The sequence below is a fragment of the Crinia signifera genome, chromosome 5 (assembly GCF_055691185.1).
Source record: "Crinia signifera chromosome 5, ASM5569118v1, whole genome shotgun sequence".
Taxonomy (NCBI): domain Eukaryota; kingdom Metazoa; phylum Chordata; class Amphibia; order Anura; family Myobatrachidae; genus Crinia; species Crinia signifera.
In genome coordinates this window covers 12,514,596-12,536,124 of record NC_139221.1, presented here as the reverse complement: position 1 = coordinate 12,536,124, position 21,529 = coordinate 12,514,596, and the positions used below count along the sequence as shown (strand labels likewise).

The 21,529-nt window shown below is 48.5% G+C and overlaps 1 protein-coding gene across 2 annotated transcripts in view; it reads left to right on the top strand.

Annotated features, from left to right (window-relative positions):
* PTH1R (parathyroid hormone 1 receptor) overlaps positions 1–21,529 on the top strand; it is a 249,146-nt gene that overhangs the window by 208,351 nt on the left and 19,266 nt on the right. For both annotated transcript variants that reach the window (XM_083186690.1, XM_083186691.1), the window contains exon 8: positions 8,034–8,094. In XM_083186690.1, coding sequence (XP_083042816.1) covers positions 8,034–8,094 — 61 coding nt within the window. The remainder of the gene's footprint in view (positions 1–8,033; positions 8,095–21,529) is intronic.

Below are 21,529 nucleotides of genomic sequence, written 5' to 3'. Positions count from 1 at the left end.
TATGATGCACCCTTCCTTATCCATACTATAAATACAGCAACACAATGGATGGTAAGCATAGAATTCTTGGTTTGGGCCATTTTTTTCTCCGCCAATACAGGGGCCACGCTGTACTCTGGTGGGTCCTTTGGCTTCTTAGAGCCTGCATTGTATAGTCAAGGGGCCACACTGTACTGGGGAACTTCAGACGGGACCTTTGGCTTCACAGAGCCTGCATTGTACAGTCCAGGGGCCACGCTGTACTCAGGAACTTCAGACGGGACCTTTGGCTTCATAGAGCCTGCATTGTACAGTCCAGGGGCCACGCTGTACTCAGGAACTTCAGACGGGACCTTTGGCTTCATAGAGCCTGCATTGTACACACTGTGTGTGTATCTTAAGCTTGCACAGCGCATACAATGTGGATACTACAAGTCAACATCAGCAACCAGTGTCTGAGAGATGAGACGTCATCAGATCCTCCTGCAACACACCTGATAGACCCCTGGGATTCCGCTGTCTGTATTCTGTCTTACTATATCAACATACTGTATCAGGGCTGATCATTTCCCCTTGGCTATATTTGGGTGGGGGCCTGTTAATGCCACAGCAGCCTCACCTACAATTAGATAATCCTGTGGCCTAATCTATTTGGCTGTCACAGGGCTGGCCAAACCACTCCTCGAGATCTACCAACAGTCCACGTTTTACAGGTCACCTAGCCGGTGCACAGGTGTAAGCATTACTAACTGTCACATTCTGCAGATCCACAGGTAGCCTGGAAAACATCATCATTTTCATCCTCATCATCATCATAATAACAATAATAATTGTATTTATATAGTGCTCTCTTTCCAATAGGACTCAAGGCGCTTAATAGATAGAATGAATGTAATACAGTACAGGAACAATGAAGGACAGAAACACTACATAAACTACAGGAAGCATGGAGATACTGAAGGGAATTATGGAAATGCTTGAGTAAACAGGAAAGTCCTGAGTCTGTTTTTGAAGGATTCTAGTGTCTGAGCTGTATGGCTAAAAGCTTGACCCCCCCCCCTCCCCCAGCTTACATCGCTGCCCCTTGCTACGGCGCGAGGCTAGCGCATATGTACTAACATATGCGATGAGCATCGCAATGCGGTGATGGAGGCCCCCACGATACCTGTGATGTGGTGATGTGGTCTCACAGTCACATCCCTGGGCTTCAGCGGCTGTCCCCGGCACCTCCTCCTCCCCCCTTCAACTGGAAGGACCACCGGCTGTGACATGTTGCTAAGAAGAAGAGGAGTTTGACAGAGGATGGACTAAGTCGGCATCTGTGGTCTGCGGCATATCGCCACCCAAAGGTGGTGATACCCTGCCAGCGAAGACGCAGAGGCCGGGTCTTAGTACATTTGAAAATGAAGTAAAACCCTCGAAAATGGGGGTTTTACTGCATTTTTCCCTTAGTACCTCCCACACTAATTAGGGGAGATTCTAGGTACTGCCAAAAGCCCTTCATCTACAATTCACATTACTCGGCTGGGACCGTATGGAATCAGATACCTTGGGCCTTGGTACCTTGGGCCTTGGTCATGTCGGGGTTTGAAACTCTGTAATTTAATCTTGAAGCTGATTCACCATTTTATGGGCGGCCACTGACACAATGCAGAACAGTAAGTTTTGGGTACAGTAAGAATGCAGGCAGCCATTGCATGTGGCTGGGAAAGGAGGGGGTTAGGTTTAGGCCAGGCATGTCCAAACTATGGCCCTCCAGCTGTTGTGAAACTAAGTCCCATCATGCCTTGCCACAGTTTTGCTATTAGGGAATGCTAAAATTATTGCAAGGCTTGCTGGGATGTGTGGTTTCACAGCAGCTGGAGGGCCGCAGTTTTGACATGCCTGCTTTAGGCAGTAGAGGGGTGACTTAGGCTTATGCTGCAGGGGGGGAGGGGCTTATGTTACAGTAGGGAGCAGGGGTTGGGTTAGGCTGCAAGGAGGGGGGCTAGGTTTAGGCAGTGGAGTATGGGGGAAAGGGTTAGGCACTAGTAGAGGGGTTAGGGTCAGGTTATGGGGAGAGGGTAGGGGGAAGGAAAGTATACTTAACTAACCGCTGTCATTATTATCTCCTTCGGTATGGCGGCATCTTTGTTCTGACCGCCGATCATCCGTATGTATCCTGTCCTATTATATTTTTATACTTCTTGGCCATGTACAGTATTGTTATCTGGATTCTGAAGAGGTGTCAGTTTACTGTACAAATAACTTCCCCGGACCAATCACAGATCTCGTAGCTGTGCAGCGAGACTGTATATATTTAACTTTATTGAAACACTTTAGAATCACACGAGTGATGTCATCACATGTTGGCCGTTGGGTGTATTTGTATAAAATGGCCGAAAATAATATTATCAGGGGTTGGCAAACCAAATCTTGTGGCATCTCACAATGGTATTGTTTGTTAAGTTTGCGATTAAAATGTCCCCGTTGTGTACCAGTGTGTATATATATATATATATATATATATATATATATATATATATATATATACACACTGTACTGTATATACCTGTACTGTATAATATGCATAAGAAGGGGTTTGTTTGCTGAGGGCAAACTAAAAGACAAATGTGCCTTTTTGGGCGCACTCTTGTGTATATCAATTAATTGAAATGGTTATTAATTTAAGACATCACTTTTATTGGACTCAACACAGAAAAAATTCGGAGGCAATTCGTAGCTATTTGGTTGTACGGTCAAATCCGTATATTACGGATTTGACCGTACAACCAAATAGCTACGAATTGCCTCCGAATTTTTTATGTGTTGAGTCCAATAAAAGTGATGTCTTAAATTAATAACCATTTCAATTAATTGATATACACAAGAGTGCGCCCAAAAAGGCACATTTGTCTTTTAGTTTGCCCTCAGCAAACAAACCCCTTCTTATTCAGTCACAATACTGAATGTGTTGGGCGCACCACCAATCCCAGACTACAAAAATCGTGAGAAGTAGTCCAACATATTGGTCTTATGGATGATTTTCATAGTACAATCAATGAGTAGAGTCTGTGCGGATCCAAAAACCCTTGTTTGTATCTGTATAATATGCAGTAAGTGGCAGCAAGGTCCCATTCCCTCCTATTATTCCCTTATACTCAGAGCACACTTGTACTGAAGTGTTTGGAACAAGAAAGCAAATATTGTAATTTGAGTTTCCTCTCAAAGTATTTTTCGGTGTAGGGTTATTTATACGCTAATTTCCAATATTTCCAATATTCCTAGTGTATAAATGACTCCTATAAATTCTATTCTAGAGATATATCGCTACTATAATGAATGTGTCTTCCGATTGCCACTCTCTGACGATATACGCTATTTAGCTTTAATTACGCTGCCTCCATCCCAGGAATACATTTGTTTATAAATATTTATATTATACGCTGACTGACTTGCATCAGTAATAAGCCTGCGGCCGGCAGAAGGCTCGCTACCACTTGTGCTCCAGTTAAGCCCGCGGCTCGCAGTAGGCTCGCTACCGCTTGTGCTCCAGTTAAGCCCGCGGCTGGCAGAAGGCTCGCTACCGCTTGTGCTCCAGTTAAGCCCGCGGCTTGCAGTCGGTTCGCTACCGCCCGTGCTCCAGTTAAGCCCGCGGCCCGCAGAAGGCTCGCTACCGCCTGTGCTCCAGTTAAGCCCACGGCCGGCAGAAGGCTTGCTACCGCTTGTGCTCCAGAATAAGCCCGCGGCTGGCAGAAGGCTTGCTACCGCTTGTGCTCCAGAATAAGCCTGCGTCTGGCAGAACGCTCGCTACCGCTTGTGCTCCAGTTAAGCCCGCGGCCGGCAGAAGGCTCGCTACCGCTTGTGCTCCAGAATAAGCCCACGTCTGGCAGAAGGCTCGCTACCGCTTGTGCTCCAGTAAAGCCCGCGGCCGGCAGAAGGCTCGCTACCGCTTGTGCTCCAGTAAAGCCTGTGGCCGGCAGAAGGCTCTCTACCACCTGTGCTCCAATTAAGCCCGCGGCTGGCAGTAGGCTCGCTACCGCTTGTGCTCCAGTTAAGCCCGCGGCCAGCAGAATGCTCGCTACCGCTTGTGCTCCAGTTAAGCCGGCAGAAGGCTCGCTACCGCTTGTGCTCCAGTTAAGCCCGCGGCCAGCAGAAGGCTCGCTACCGCTTGTGCTCCAGTTAAGCCGGCAGAAGGCTCGCTACCGCTTGTGCTCAAGTTAAGCCCGCAGCCGGCAGAAGGCTCGCTACCGCTTGTGCTCCAGTTAAACCCGCGGCTGGCAGAAGGCTTGCTACCGCTTGTGCTCCAGTTAAGCCCGCGGCTGGAGGAAGGCTCGCTACCGCTTGTGCTCCAGTTAAGCCTGCGGCTGGCAGAAGGTTCGCTACCGCTTGTGCTCCAGTTAAGCCCGCGGCTGGCAGAAGGCTCTTTAACGCTTGTGCTCCAGTTAAGCCTGTGTCTGGCAGAAGGCTCGCTACCATTTGTGCTCCAGTTAAGCCCGCAGCCGGCAGAAGGCTCGATACGCTTTTGCTCCAGTTAAGCCGGCAGAAGGCTCGCTACCGCTTGTGCTCCAGTTAAGCCCGCAGCCGGCAGAAGGCTCGCTACCGCTTGTGCTCCAGTTAAGTCCGCAGCCGGCAGAAGGCTCGCTACCGCTTGTGCTCCAGTTAAGCCTGCGGCTGGCAGAAGGCTCGCTACCACTTGTGCTCCAGTTAAGCCCGCGGCTGGCAGTAGGCTCGCTACCGCTTGTGCTCCAGTTAAGCCCGCGGCTGGCAGAAGGCTCGCTACCGCTTGCGCTCCAGTTAAACCCACGGCTGGCAGAAGGCTTGCTACCGCTTGTGCTCCAGTTAAGCCCGCGGCTGGCAGAAGGCTTGCTACCGCTTGTGCTCCAGTTAAGCCCGCGGCTTGCAGTAGGCTCGCTACCGCTTGTGCTCCAGTTAAGCATACGGCTGGCAGAAGGCTCTTTAACGCTTGTGCTCCAGTTAAGCCCGCGGTCGGCAGAAGGCTTGCTACCGCTTGTGCTCCAGTTAAGCCCGCTGCCGGCAGAAGGCTCGCTACCGCTTGTGCTCCAGCTAAGCCCGTGGCTGGCAGAAGGCTCGCTACCGCTTGTGTGTTGGTTGTCATGCATTTTCAATTTTAATAGTAGTTGAAATAGAACGGGGGAATTCATTAGCCATTACCTGCATTACCTCCATTACGGGCATTTTACCACATTTTCCCTTTAGTACATTCCGCCCTTAGTCTCCAAACCTACAAGCGTTCCCAGAGAACTCACCTCTTCAGGCAATGTATCACAATCCAGAACCGCCCACATTACCATCACAAACCTTTCCCATCCAATTATATCCTCACTTTACACTTAACTGCTCTCTTATTTTCCTCCTGACCCCTGGCTTACTTTGCCTGGTCACCATGTCATTCATCCTACCATGAACTTTTACAATCTGGTGGACCATTATGCAATACAGAATACCTACAGTATCCTTGTGTATCAATTACTTTTTACATATAGATTGTAAGCTTGCGAGCAGGGCCCTCCTACCATTTAAATGTCTGTAACTACCCAGTTTGTTTTATCCCTATTTCCAATTGTAAAGCACAACGGAACCTCCTGCGTTGTATAAGAAGCTGTTAATAAATAAGGTTGGGAGATTGCACACCTCTTTAAGACAGCTAAGTGAACTTCGCAGTGTATTCACCAATGGATTAATCCAGATGGAAAGACTGAGATTGGAGATCTGCACTCTCCTATGATTTATAGTCACCGTATAATTACCAATGACTTTTACCGATACCGAGGAACCTGGTGGAAATCCTGTAGAAAGTACATGTACGAAAGGAAACCTCCTCACTATTGCTGGTTTGCTGTCCAATGGTGGTGGAAAGTCCAAATAACGTCCAAACTTGGTCCCAATCTATTGGCTAGATGGTGGCTGTTATGTATGGCAGAGGATGTGGAAGCCACCTGATGTGTTTTGCTGCTACAGTACCTGCAGCTTTTAAAAAACAGTTTATCCAATTATATCCCATTTTTACAGTGCTGTCAATTTTCCTTGGCTGCAGGCCTTTGCTTTTTCCACAGCAGTGATTGCGGCTTTAAAGAACACTTATCAGGGATTTGGTGTCACCTGCTTGAGGCAGACGGAACAAAATCCCAGATAAGTGCTGACGTAGGTGGCCTATAGGATAGCCCCGGGCTACTTAAGCTTGTTAAGTGCTAGTTATGTCTTCTTCCTGGGCTGCCCACAGAGTCGCTGTAAACACTTACATTCGCTCCTGATAATCGCTGTTAAAGTTGACTAAAACATGATACTGTATCACTTGCAATAACCTGTAACAGCCTATACGCACCTGCCCTACTATCGCACTACAGTAATAGCCAACGTGATTTGTATCTGCAGATCTACAGCAAAGCAAATGTTGTTATGAGCTGGATTTGTTAAATTGGAAATTATATATGTGTATATGTCATTGTGATATCTAATTCTGGAAGACAGACGTTGCCACATTGAGATGGATTTGGAGTAATGGATTAAATGATACATTTACATTAATTGTTTCCTTAGACCGATGTCAATTTGAAGAAATCTCACTTAATGACTTTGTGTAAATTATACATCATAACTAGGTCAGAAGCTTTTACACAAATGAGCTGAACATCGTTATATGCCATGATGACCGGTGGTGTAACAACAAACTGCTGCTGCTCCGCTGACGGGACCTGCACATCTACATGTCTGCAGTGCCGGCGCTGCTACGCTACCATAAAAAATGTCCCTTGCAAAATGGCTGCCCCCTCACAGAAGACAGTTATTAAGAATACTAGGAGGAGGTGGTGACACTAGGGTGACAGTGACAAAAGGCAGGCACAAACAAAAGGAACACGTGTTTGGTGTCAATGTTGACACCTGAGCAGGTAACCCCAAATTAGTGTAGTGCTTCCATAGCTCTGTGAGCTTCTGGCCATACCCCCTGTCCCCATGCCTGCTGTGAATTGATGCTGTGCACATGCAGAGCCATACCTCCCAACTTTTGGCTTGAAGAAATAGGAAAGGGGCGGGGTGTATGCAAATGATGGCGCGGCTTATGCTAATTAGCACAGCGTCTATTCTACTAGATTGGGGGGTCTCCCAACTGCCACCCCCCGCAGCGGGACAATGCCTGCCGCGGGTGGGACAGAGGGACAGGACCCGAAAATCGGGACTGTCCCTCTAAAATCGTGACAGTTGGGAGGTATGCAGAGCATCGGGTAGCAGGAGGGACTCCCAACTGTCCCCACCACCAGAGGACACTGCCGGCCCTCGGCGGGATGGGGGGCCAACCCCAAACAAATACGACAGTTGAGAGTTATGCATACTACTGTACAAGATATTAAATAGGATATACTACAAGGCAAGCCAAAATACATAAGATAATACTATAAGACAATGTATAAAATAATACAATATATAACACATACTAATGTATAGGACGATCTATAGAACATACAATACTGTCTATGTTTCTATGTTATGTTTTCAATCAGCAGCTCCCCCCTGCCCCCCCCCCCAAAAAAAAAAAATTGGTGCCCTACTCCCCCCCATAGAGTAAACAGTACATGCACTGCTGTTTTCCATCCGGAAGGAGAGCATCCTGCTCGCTACAAGGAAGGAGTAAAGGGGAGCGGCGGCTGGCCACGGTGGAAGGGGGAGCGGTGGGCAGGGTGGAAGGGGAGCTCTCTGGCTGTCTGTGTGAGGATGCTCAGTGAGCTGCGTGGGGTGGGTAACTGAGGGTCCTCATACAGACAGCCAGAGAGAGAAATCTGCGTATCTTATTGGCAGCTTCTGCAGACTCTTCACTCAGGACTCCTGGCGTCTGGAAGCCTCTGTGAGCACCGTGACCCTGCGCCCTGGTGGTGCCTGCCCCCCCCGCCACCGCTATGCGGAGCGGTAGTTATGCCACTGATTTCAATAAATGGACAGTTCGAAACTACAATACTGAAAGTATAAGCTCACACACGGGGCTCCATGTACTTATAGATTTAGCACTAACAGAAGCATTCTGCAATATTCTCACCCACATTCTGTGTGTTTATTTCCAGGTGTACCGGCTGTATTTGTTACAATATGGGCGCGAGAAAGAGCCACATTTGCAGATACAGCGTAAGTACAAATTAATTCTAAGTAGGTTCAACTGAGGTATATCTGTCTGAGTCATCTAAGCACAATGAAAACAGCTATGATGTGAAATGAATAATAAGTATATACAGTACTATTTTTCTAGAAAAATAGGTTCAGGAACTCCAGGTCTGCGGATGGATCAATTAAATAAAAAAAAAATCATATATAATAGAGAGAGGGATAGAGGGATATATGTATATATTGTATTTAGAAACAAAGGCACTCACAGGTGACTTTAAAAATAAAACTTATCTTATGGAAAGTACATTTTCAGTTCCTGATGATGTCATATTTAATTAAAGGTTTAGGAACTGAGTTCCTACTGGTTCCTGCTGAAAAATAGCACTGAGTATATAGCCCAAAAATTCACATCACTGAGAGTGCTGCCTATCTCATCACTAAGAACCAGTGACATCACTGAGAGTGCAACCTATCCTATCACTAGGAACCAGCGACATCACAGAGAGATGGGAGAGTGCAGCCTCTCCCATCACTAGGAACCAGTGACTTCACAGAGAGATGGGACAGTGCAGCATATCTCATCACTGGAAACCAGTGACATCACAGAAAGATGGGAGAGTGCAGCCTATCCCATCACTAGGAACCAGTGACATCAATAAGAGTGCGGCCTATCTTTTCACTAGGAGCCAGTGACATCACTGACAGTGCAGCCTATCCTTTCACTAGGAACCAGTGAAATCACTGAGAGTGCAGCCTAAACTGTCACTAGGAACCAGTGACATTAATATGAGGGCAGCCAATCAGTCACTAGGAATCAGTGACATCACTAAGAGACAAGCCTATACAGTCACTAGGAGCCAGTGACATCACTGAGAGTGCAGCCTATCCAGTCACTTAAAAACAATCCCATCACTGAGAGGGCAGCCTCTTCAGTCCCTAGGAACCACTGACATCACTGAGAGTGTAGCCTATTAAGTCACAAGAAGCCAGAGAGTTCAGCCTCTCCAGTCACTAGGAACCAGTGACATCACTGAGAGGACAGCCTCTCCAGTCACTAGGAACAAGTGACATCACTGAGACCGCAGCCTCTCCAGTCACTAGGAACCAGTGACATCACTGAGAGTGCAGCCTCTCCAGTCACTAGGAACCAGTGACATCACTGAGAGTGCAGCCTATCCAGTCACTAGGAACCAGTGACATCACTGAGAGTGTAGCCTATTAAGTCACAAGGAGTCAGAGAGTGCAGCTTATTTAATCAGTAGGAATCAGTTTGTCAGTGATGCCACTGGTTGCTATGGTATATTTCCCCCACAGAGTCTAGGTCAACAGTCAATAGAAGAACAAAAAAGGGCTGACATGGAAAAGTTTGACGTGGTTCAAAGAACGACGCAAGCAATAGATCGACAAATCAAAATTGGACGCTTAACATGGGGTTTTTTTATCGACTTTTTCTTAATTTGCCATCCTCGTAGACTCTGATTGGGAATGATAAAGTGAAGCATGGCGTTCCGAGCGAGTTGGGTTACCGACCTCATCCCTTTAATTCCGGACGCATATTAATTACACAGGTTCTGTGGCTGATTAAAACCAGATGAAATGGAGTCTTGAAGTCAGCCAGCCACAGAACCTGTGTAATTAATATGTGTTTTTAGTGTAGTTTTTTTGCTTGTGTCAATCTTTTTCCAGTGTCGACCTTGTGCATGTTGCCCTTTCGGGGTATATACCGAGACATTATGGATCTGCTATATCATACCCTATTGCTAATGTGCGATTTGGAAGCAGTCGTATTAATATTGTCTTGGCCTACCAAATCCCTGCTCATAAATACATGCGGACGGCGGCGGATGAGATGCTGGCGGCCAGAATACCTAACCCCCCTTCTGAATGCCAGCTGCATCCCCCGCCAAATCAATGTAATATGCCCTCTGTAAGAAAATAAAAGGTTATTCAGTTATTTGTCGTTAGTTTGTTCTTGTTATTTCTACCACATTTGCCATTTAAGCACAAAGAACTTTTTTTTGTACTTTAGACCCCCAAAAAAATGAATCACTGTTTAAAATGAACTTGTTGTAATTGAGAGAAATGAATCCACTGCTGCATTTGTGCCATCTATATTCTGTACTGCTAATGTCACCACTAATGGTTCCTCTGCTTGTACTGATTACATCTACGACAGCAGCCTACACGATAATGGGCCTGATTCAGCTTAAATTGCATATGATAAGCTGTATGCTGTCCTTAAGCAATGCAAATGCAGGAGGAAGTGCAAACCCCCTGCCCCCTGTGCATACATACCAGCCCTCTGCCTGCATACCACTCACTTCCTATCTGTATACCATCCCCTGCCTGCATACCACCCCCTGCCTGCATACCACTCCCTGCCTGCATACCACTCCCTGCCTGTCTGTATACCACTAATTGCCTGTATACCATCCCCTGCCTGTATACCACCACCTACCTACTTACCACCCCCTTCCTGTCTGTATACCACCCCATGCCTGTATACCATCCCCTGCCTGTATACCACCCCCTGCCTGTATACCACCCCCTGCCTACATACCACCCCCTGCCTGTATACCACCCTCTGCCTACATACCACCCCCTGCCTGTATACCACCCCCTGCCTGCATACCACTCCCTGCCTGTCTGTATACCACTCACTGCCTGTATACCACCCCCTGCCTGTATACCACCCCCTGCCTGCATACCACTCCCTGCCTGTCCTTATCCAGCTCACTGCCTGTATACCACTCACTGCATGTATACCATCCCTTGCCTGTATACTACTCACTGCCTGTATACCACCCCCTGCTTGAATACCACCGCCTGCCTGCATACCACCTCCTGCCTGTATACCACCCCCTGCCTGCATACCACTCACTTCCTGTCTGTATACCATCCCCTGCCTGCACACCACCCCCTGCCTCCATACCATCCTCTGCCTCCATATCATCCCCTGCCTGCATACCACCCCCTGTCTGTCTGTATACCACTCACTGCCTGTATACCACTCACTGCCTGTATACCATCCTCTGCCTGTATACCATCCCCTGCCTGTATACCATCCCCTGCCTGTATACCACCCCCTGCCTACATACCACCCCCTTCCTGTCTGTATACCACCCCATGCCTGTATACCATTCCTTGCCTGTATACCATCCCCTGCCTGTATACCACCCCCTGTCTACATACCACCCCCTGCCTGTATACCACCCCCTGCCTACATACCACCCCCTGCCTGTATACCACCCCCTGCCTGCATACCACTCCCTGCCTGTCTGTATACCACTCACTGCCTGTATACCACCCCCTGCCTACATACCACCCCCGCCTGCATACCACTCACTGCCTGTATACCACCCCCTGCTTGCATACCACCGCCTGCCTGCATACCACCTCCTGCCTGTATACCACCCCCTGCCTGCACACCGCCTCCGGTCTGCACACCACCCCTGTCAGCACACCACCCCCTGCTGGCCCACCGCCCCCTGCCAGCATACCACCCCCTGCTTGCATACCACCCCCTGCCTGCATACCACCCCCTGCTTGCATACTACCGCCTGCCTGCATACCACCTCCTGCCTGTATACCACCCCCTGCCTGCACACCGCCTCTGGTCTGCACACCGCCCCTGTCAGCACACCACCCCCTGCTGGCATACCATCCCCTGCTGGCCCACCGCCCCCTGCCGGCATACCACCCCCTGCCTGCATACCACCGCCTGCCTGCATACCACCCCCTGCCTGCATACCACCCCCTCCCTGCATACCACCCCCTGCTTGCATACTACCGCCTGCCTGCATACCACCCTGTCTGTGTACCGCCCCCTGCCTGTGTACCGCCCCCTGCCTGACCGTGTCCCTCTGCAATTGCAGCCTCAGTAAGTCTAACCTTACTAAGGCTGCCTGTCGCAGCACAGCTTGCAAGGCCAAATAAATTGTGCCTCGCTGCGCAGTCCTTGGCCCGACCACTCCCAAAAAATAGGTGTTGACAAGCACCCATATCCAGAAATGTCGGATGCCCCTGTCCCACCCCACGAACGCCTCTGACTGTCAATGAGGCAGAGGAACATAAATCAGTGGTAACAATATATCCAGCTGTTCTCATTTACCTGTGATGCCTTTAACAAGTATTGTTTAGTGACTTTGTTTGTTCCCATGTGTCAGGTGCTATAGTCTCTGTTAATGCGAATAACTGCTAATTGCGCCCCTTGCCTTCTACATTAATGAAAGCATCTGGCATGTTCTAAATGTCATTTCTTACAGAAAGATCAGAACCTTCACCACAATAATAATACAGTAATAGGATTAGAACGGGATGCGGTCATTTGGTCTACTGCATTATGGTCGACAGTCATTAGGTCGAATCCATTAGGTCGACATGCTAAAAGGTCGACATGACTCTAGGTCGACATGGGAAAAGGTCGACATGATTCTAGTTCGAAGGGTCATTAGTTCGACAGGTCATTAGTTCGACAAGGTCATTAGTTCGACATTGTCTATGTCGACATTCACAAGGTCGACATGGAGTTTTTCACTGTTTTTTGAGCCAACATGTGCCGACAGGCGGTATTTCATGCCCTACCATCCACTAGGGCGTGGTGGGAGAATAAAATAGTGTGCCGAGCGTAGCGAGGCACCGTGCCCGACGCATCGCGAGCGCAGCGAGCGATGCGAGGGGATGCAGTGCACTTTAAACTGTGTCCATGTCGACTGTGTTGACATTCAGGTAAAAAAACAGTGAAAAACCCCATGTCGACCTTGTGAATGTCGACATAGACAATGTCGAACTAATGACCTTGTCGAACTAATGACCTGTCGAACTAATGACCTTTCGACCTAGAATCATGTCGACCTTTTCCCATGTCGACCTAGAGTCATGTCGACCTTTTAGCATGTCGACCTAATTGATTCGACCTAATGACTTTCGACCATAATGCAATAGACCAAATGATCCCAACCCATTAGAACAGTGCTGTGTATATAACAGTAATACTTTATGTAAATGTTGTCTGTTAAATAAAATAATGAGCAATCACGTAAGTTTTTTATGTTCTTGTAAAGACTCACATTAAAGGTAACCTTGTGTAAATGAATCCACCTTGACCATCTTACCAAATAAATATAACTAGTAACTCTACAAAACTAATACTTATCTCCCACCAGATCCAATTAGGATCAATTTTAGAAAATAACAATTCACTTTTTTGTTGCCCACACATTCCTTCTCAGCCAAGAAACTGCAGATAAGTACAGAAAATAACATTAATGGTGACCACGAAAAAACAGAATTTGAGCATTTTGGGCACAGATGTAGCAGCTCAAATAATACCCAATATTGCCCAAAACAATAAAATAGACAAATACACAAACACAATGAGGGTAACATTGCTAATATACATATACTTATGATAATGTTCTACCGATGCTGTATTGTACTTTTTTTCCTGATTTTCTTTTCCTTGGGGGTAGTTAAACGATAAAGAAGAAAAAAAAAAAATCAATAATGTATTGATTTGACATAGAAAATATAGTTCAACAGAAATCAATAAAGACAAACTCATGGTGTAAATGCATTAGGAAACTACTGTATGTTTAATTTAGACCGCTAGAGACACAAAAGAGCAGTCTTCATGCCTATAACAACCAATTTATGCAGTCACCGGTACTTAAGATGCCACCAGGTCTTAGAGTCTGATGAATATTGATTATGGCCCTTATTCAGATCTGATTGCAGTATAAATTGGTTCTCAAAATGGGCAAAACCATGGGCACTGCAGGTGCGGCAGATGTAGCATGAATGGAGAGAGTTAGATTTGTGTGAGTTATTTTGTTTCTGTGCAGGGTAAATACTGGCTGCATTATTTTTACACTGCAATTTTGACTTCAATTTCAACACACCCCACCCAAATTTAACTCCCTCTGCACATGTTACATGTTATCTGCCCCACCTGCAGTGCACATGGTTTTGCCCATTTTGAGAACAAATTTGTACTGCGATCAGAACTGAATAAGGGCCTATGTGTGAAACAGAGGTCCAGCGGAGGTATAGGAACTCAGCAAAGATACAAAAGGGGAATGGTATGATGCATCAAGTAATACAGGATATGTTTAGCAGGCAGATGGAGGATGCCCTATGGGAATGTCACATAATACAGGCAGTACAATACAGGGATTGCGGGGTATGTACTATATAGCCAGGTGTGAGGGGGCCTACTGTATGTACTATATAGCCAGGTGTGAGGGGACCTACTGTATGTACTATACAGCCAGGTGTGAGGGGGCCTACTGTATGTACTGTATAGCCAGGTGTGAGGGGACCTACTGTATGTACTGTATAGCCAGGTGTGAGGGGGCCTACTGTATGTACTATATAGCCAGGTGTGAGGGGACCTACTGTATGTACTATACAGCCAGGTGTGAGGGGGCCTACTGTATGTACTGTATAGCCAGGTGTGAGGGGACCTACTGTATGTACTGTATAGCCAGGTGTGAGGGGGCCTACTGTATGTATTATATAGCCAGGTGTGAGGGGGCCTACTGTATGTACTATATAGCCAGGTGTGAGGGGGCCTACTGTATGTACTATATACCCAGGTGTGAGGGGGCCTACTGTATGTACTATATAGCCAGATGTGAGGGGGCCTACTGTATGTACTATATATCCAGGTGTGAGGGGGCCTACTGTATGTACTGTATAGCCAGGTGTGAGGGGACCTACTGTATGTACTGTATAGCCAGGTGTGAGGGGGCCTACTGTATGTACTGTATAGCCAGGTGTGAGGGGGCCTACTGTATGTACTATATAGCCAGGTGTGAGGGGGCCTACTGTATGTACTATATAGCCAGGTGTGAGGGGGCCTACTGTATGTACTGTATAGCCAGGTGTGAGGGGGCCTACTGTATGTACTGTATAGCCAGGTGTGAGGGGGCCTACTGTATGTACTGTATAGCCAGGTGTGAGGGGGCCTACTGTATGTACTATACAGCCAGGTGTGAGGGGACCTACTGTATGTACTATATAGCCAGGTGTGAGGGGACCTACTGTATGTACTGTATAGCCAGGTGTGAGGGGGCCTACTGTATGTACTGTATAGCCAGGTGTGAGGGGGTCTACTGTATGTACTGTATAGCCAGGTGTGAGGGGGCCTACTGTATGTGCTGTATAGCCAGGTGTGAAGTGGCCTACTGTATGTACTGTATAGCCAGGTGTGAGGGGGCCTACTGTATGTACTATACAGCCAGGTGTGAGGGGGCCTACTGTATGTACTATATAGCCAGGTGTGAGGAAGCCTACTGTATGTACTGTATAGCCAGGTGTGAGGGGGCCTACTGTATGTACTATATAGCCAGGTGTGAGGGGGCCTACTGTATGTACTATATAGCCAGGTGTGAGGGGGCCTACTGTATGTACTATATAGCCAGGTGTGAGGGGGCCTACTGTATGTACTGTATAGCCAGGTGTGAGGGGCCTACTGTATGTACTGTATAGCCAGGTGTGAGGGGGCCTACTGTATGTACTATATAGCCAGGTGTGAGGGGGCATACTGTATGTACTGTATAGCCAGGTGTGAGGGGGCCTACTGTATGTACTGTATAGCCAGGTGTGAGAGGGCCTACTGTATGTACTATATAGCCAGGTGTGAGGGGGCCTACTGTATGTACTGTATAGACAGGTGTGAGGGGGCCTACTGTATGTACTATATAGCCAGGTGTGAGGGGTCCTACTGTATGTACTGTATAGACAGGTGTGAGGGGGCCTACTGTATGTACTATATAGCCAGGTGTGAGGGGACCTACTGTATGTATTGTATAGCCAGGTGTGAGGGGGCCTACTGTATGTACTATATAGCCAGGTGTGAGGGGACCTACTGTATGTACTGTATAGCCAGGTGTGAGGGGGCGTACTGTATGCACTGTATAGCCAGGTGTGAGGGGGCCTACTGTATGTACTGTATAGCCAGGTGTGAGGGGGCCTACTGTATGTACTGTATAGCCAGGTGTGAGGGGACCTACTGTATGTACTGTATAGCCAGGTGTGAGGGGACCTACTGTATGTACTATATAGCCAGGTGTGAGGGGGCCTACTGTATGTACTGTATAGCCAGGTGTGAGGGGGCCTACTGTATGTACTGTATAGCCAGGTGTGAGGGGGCCTACTGTATGTACTGTATAGCCAGGTGTGAGGGGACCTACTGTATGTACTATATAGCCAGGTGTGAGGGGGCCTACTGTATGTACTGTATAGCCAGGTGTGAGGGGGCCTACTGTATGTACTGTATAGCCAGGTGTGAGGGGGCCTACTGTATGTACTGTATAGCCAGGTGTGAGGGGACCTACTGTATGTACTGTATAGCCAGGTGTGAGGGGGCCTACTGTATGTACTGTATAGCCAGGTGTGAGAGGGCCTACTGTATGTACTGTATAGCCAGGTGTGAGGGGGCCTACTGTATGTACTGTATAGCCAGGTGTGAGGGGGCCTACTGTATGTACTGTATAGCCAGGTGTGAGGGGGCCTACTGTATGTACTGTATAGCCAGGTGTGAGGGGGCCTACTGTATGTACTGTATAGCCAGGTGTGAGGGGACATACTGTATGTACTGTATAGCCAGGTGTGAGTGGGCCTACTGTATGTACTGTATAGCCAGGTGTGAGGAGGCCTACTGTATGTACTATATAGCCAGGTGTGAGGGGGCCTACTGTATGTACTGTATAGCCAGGTGTGAGGGGGGCCTACTGTATGTACTGTATAGCCAGGTGTGAGGGAGCCTACTGTATGTACTGTATAGCCAGGTGTGAGGTGGCCTACTGTATGTACTGTATAGCCAGGTGTGAGTGGGCCTACTGTATGTACTGTATAGCCAGGTGTGAGGGGGCCTACTGTATGTACTGTATAGCCAGGTGTGAGGGGGCCTACTGTATGTACTGTATAGCCAGGTGTGAGGGGGCCTACTGTATGTACTGTATAGCCAGGTGTGAGGGGGCCTACTGTATGTACTATATAGCCAGGTGTGAGGGGACCTACTGTATGTACTTTATAGCCAGGTGTGAGGGGGCCTACTGTATGTACTGTATAGCCAGGTGTGAGGGGACATACTGTATGTACTGTATAGCCAGGTGTGAGTGGGCCTACTGTATGTACTGTATAGCCAGGTGTGAGGGGGCCTACTGTATGTACTGTATAGCCAGGTGTGAGGGGGCCTACTGTATGTACTGTATAGCCAGGTGTGAGGGGGCCTACTGTATGTACTATATAGCCAGGTGTGAGGGGGCCTACTGTATGTACTGTATAGCCAGGTGTGAGGGGGCCTACTCTATGTACTGTATAGCCAGGTGTGAGGGGGCCTACTCTATGTACTGTATAGCCAGGTGTGAGGGGGCCTACTCTATGTACTGTATAGCCAGGTGTGAGGGGGGCTACTGTATGTACTATATAGCCAGGTGTGAGGGGGCCTACTGTATGTACAGTATAGCCAGGTGTGAGGGGGCCTACTGTATGTACCGTATAGCCATGTGTGAGGGGGCCTACTGTATGTACCGTATAGCCAGGTGTGAGAGGGCCTACTGTATGTACCGTATAGCCAGGTGTGAGGGGGCCTACTGTATGTACTGTATAGCCAGGTGTGAGAGGGCCTACTGTATGTACTGTATAGCCAGGTGTGAGAGGGCCTACTGTATGTACTGTATAGCCAGGTGTGAGGGGACCTACTGTATGTACTGTATAGCCAGGTGTGAGGGGACCTACTGTATGTACTATACAGCCAGGTGTGAGGGGGCCTACTGTATGTACTATACAGCCAGGTGTGAGGGGGCCTACTGTATGTACTGTATAGCCAGGTGTGAGGGGGCCTACTGTATGTACTGTATAGCCAGGTGTGAGGGGGCCTACTGTATGTACTATATAGCCAGGTGTGAGGGGACCTACTGTATGTACTGTATAGCCAGGTGTGAGGGGGCCTACTGTATGTACTGTATAGCCAAGTGTGAGGGGGCCTACTGTATGTACTATACAGCCAGGTGTAAGGGGACCTACTGTATGTACTGTATAGCCAGGTGTGAGGGGGCCTACTGTATGTACTGTATAGCCAGGTGTGAGGGGGCCTACTGTATGTACTGTATAGCCAGGTGTGAGGGGACCTACTGTATGTACTGTATAGCCAGGTGTGAGGGGGCGTACTGTATGTACTGTATAGCCAGGTGTGAGGGGGCCTACTGTATGTACTGTATAGCCAGGTGTGAGGGGGCCTACTGTATGTACTGTATAGCCAGGTGTGAGGGGTCCTACTGTATGTACTGTATACCCAGGTGTGAGGGGGCCTACTGTATGTACTGTATAGCCAGGTGTGAGGGGACCTACTGTATGTACTATATAGCCAGGTGTGAGGGGGCCTACTGTATGTACTATATAGCCAGGTGTAAGGGGACCTACTGTATGTACTATATAGCCAGGTGTGAGGGGGCCTACTGTATGTACTGTATAGCCAGGTGTGAGGGGGCCTACTGTATGTACTGTATAGCCAGGTGTGAGGGGGCCTACTGTATGTACTGTATAGCCAGGTGTGAGGGGGCCTACTGTATGTACTGTATAGCCAGGTGTGAGGGGCCTACTGTATGTACTGTATAGCCAGGTGTGAGGGGGCCTACTGTATGTACTATATAGCCAGGTGTGAGGGGGCCTACTGTATGTACTGTATAGCCAGGTGTGAGGGGGGCTACTGTATGTACTATATAGCCAGGTGTGAGGGGACCTACTGTATGTACTATATAGCCAGGTGTGAGGGGGCCTACTGTATGTACTATATAGCCAGGTGTGAGGGGGCCTACTGTATGTACTATATAGCCAGGTGTGAGGGGGCCTACTGTATGTACTGTATAGCCAGGTGTGAGGAGGCCTACTGTATGTACTATATAGCCAGGTGTGAGGGGGCCTACTGTATGTACTGTATAGCCAGGTGTGAGGGGGCCTACTGTATGTACTATATAGCCAGGTGTGAGGGGGCCTACTGTATGTACTGTATAGCCAGGTGTGAGGGGGCCTACTGTATGTACTGTATAGCCAGGTGTGAGGGGGCCTACTCTATGTACTGTATAGCCAGGTGTGAGGGGGCCTACTTTATGTACTGTATAGCCAGGTGTGAGGGGGCCTACTCTATGTACTGTATAGCCAGGTGTGAGGGGGGCTACTGTATGTACTATATAGCCAGGTGTGAGGGGGCCTACTGTATGTACAATATAGCCAGGTGTGAGGGGGCCTACTGTATGTACCGTATAGCCATGTGTGAGGGGGCCTACTGTATGTACCGTATAGCCAGGTGTGAGAGGGCCTACTGTATGTACTGTATAGCCAGGTGTGAGAGGGCCTACTGTATGTACTGTATAGCCAGGTGTGAGGGGACCTACTGTATGTACTGTATAGCCAGGTGTGAGGGGACCTACTGTATGTACTATACAGCCAGGTGTGAGGGGGCCTACTGTATGTACTATACAGCCAGGTGTGAGGGGGCCTACTGTATGTACTATACAGCCAGGTGTGAGGGGGCCTACTGTATGTACTGTATAGCCAGGTGTGAGGGGGCCTACTGTATGTACTGTATAGCCAGGTGTGAGGGGAGCTACTGTATGTACTGTATAGCCAGGTGTGAGGGTGCCTACTGTATGTACTGTATAGCCAAGTGTGAGGGGGCCTACTGTATGTACTGTATAGCCAAGTGTGAGGGGGCCTACTGTATGTACTATACAGCCAGGTGTAAGGGGACCTACTGTATGTACTGTATAGCCAGGTGTGAGGGGGCCTACTGTATGTACTGTATAGCCAGGTGTGAGGGGGCCTACTGTATGTACTGTATAGCCAGGTGTGAGGGGACCTACTGTATGTACTGTATAGCCAGGTGTGAGGGGGCGTACTGTATGTACTGTATAGCCAGGTGTGAGGGGCCTACTGTATGTACTGTATAGCCAGGTGTGAGGGGTCCTACTGTATGTACTGTATAGCCAGGTGTGAGGGGTCTACTGTATGTACTGTATAGCCAGGTGTGAGGGGACCTACTGTATGTACTATATAGCTAGGTGTGAGGGGGCCTACTGTATGTACTATATAGCCAGGTGTAAGGGGACCTACTGTATGTACTGTATAGCCAGGTGTGAGGGGGCCTACTGTATGTACTGTATAGCCAGGTGTGAGGAGGCCTACTGTATGTACTATATAGCCAGGTGTGAGGGGGCCTACTGTATGTACTGTATAGCCAGGTGTGAGGGGGCCTACTGTATGTACTATATAGCCAGGTGTGAGGGGGCCTACTGTATGTACTGTATAGCCAGGTGTGAGGGGGCCTACTGTATGTACTGTATAGCCAGGTGTGAGGGGGCCTACTCTATGTACTGTATAGCCAGGTGTGAGGGGGCCTACTTTATGTACTGTATAGCCAGGTGTGAGGGGGCCTACTCTATGTACTGTATAGCCAGGTGTGAGGGGGGCTACTGTATGTACTATATAGCCAGGTGTGAGGGGGCCTACTGTATGTACAATATAGCCAGGTGTGAGGGGGCCTACTGTATGTACCGTATAGCCAGGTGTGAGGGGGCCTACTGTATGTACCGTATAGCCAGGTGTGAGAGGGCCTACTGTATGTACTGTATAGCCAGGTGTGAGGGGGCCTACTGTATGTACTGTATAGCCAGGTGTGAGAGGGCCTACTGTATGTACTGTATAGCCAGGTGTGAAGGGGCCTACTGTATGTACTATATAGCCAGGTGTGAGGGGGCCTACTGTATGTACTATATAGCCAGGTGTGAGGGGGCCTACTGTATGTACTATATAGCCAGGTGTGAGGGGGCCTACTGTATGTACTATATAGCCAGGTGTGAGGGGGGCCTACTGTATGTACTATATAGCCAGGTGTAAGGGGACCTACTGTATGTACTGTATAGCCAGGTGTGAAGGGGCCTACTGTATGTACTATATAGCCAGGTGTGAGGGGGCCTACTGTATGTACTATATAGCCAGGTGTGAGGGGGCCTACTGTATGTACTATATAGCCAGGTGTGAGGGGACCTACTGTATGTACTATATAGCCAGGTGTGAGGGGGCCTACTGTATGTACTATATAGCCAGGTGTGAGGGGGCCTACTGTATGTACTATATAGCCAGGTGTGAGGGGGCCTACTGTATGTACTGTATAGCCAGGTGTGAGGGGACCTACTGTATGTACTGTATAGCCAGGTGTGAGGGGGCCTACTGTATGTACTGTATAGCCAGGTGTGAGGGGGCCTACTGTATGTACTATACAGCCAGGTTTGAGGGGACCTACTGTATGTACTATATAGCCAGGTGTGAGGGGACCTACTGTATGTACTGTATAGCCAGGTGTGAGGGGGCCTACTGTATGTACTGTATAGCCAGGTGTGAGGGGGCCTACTGTATGTACTGTATAGCCAGGTGTGAGGGGGCCTACTGTATG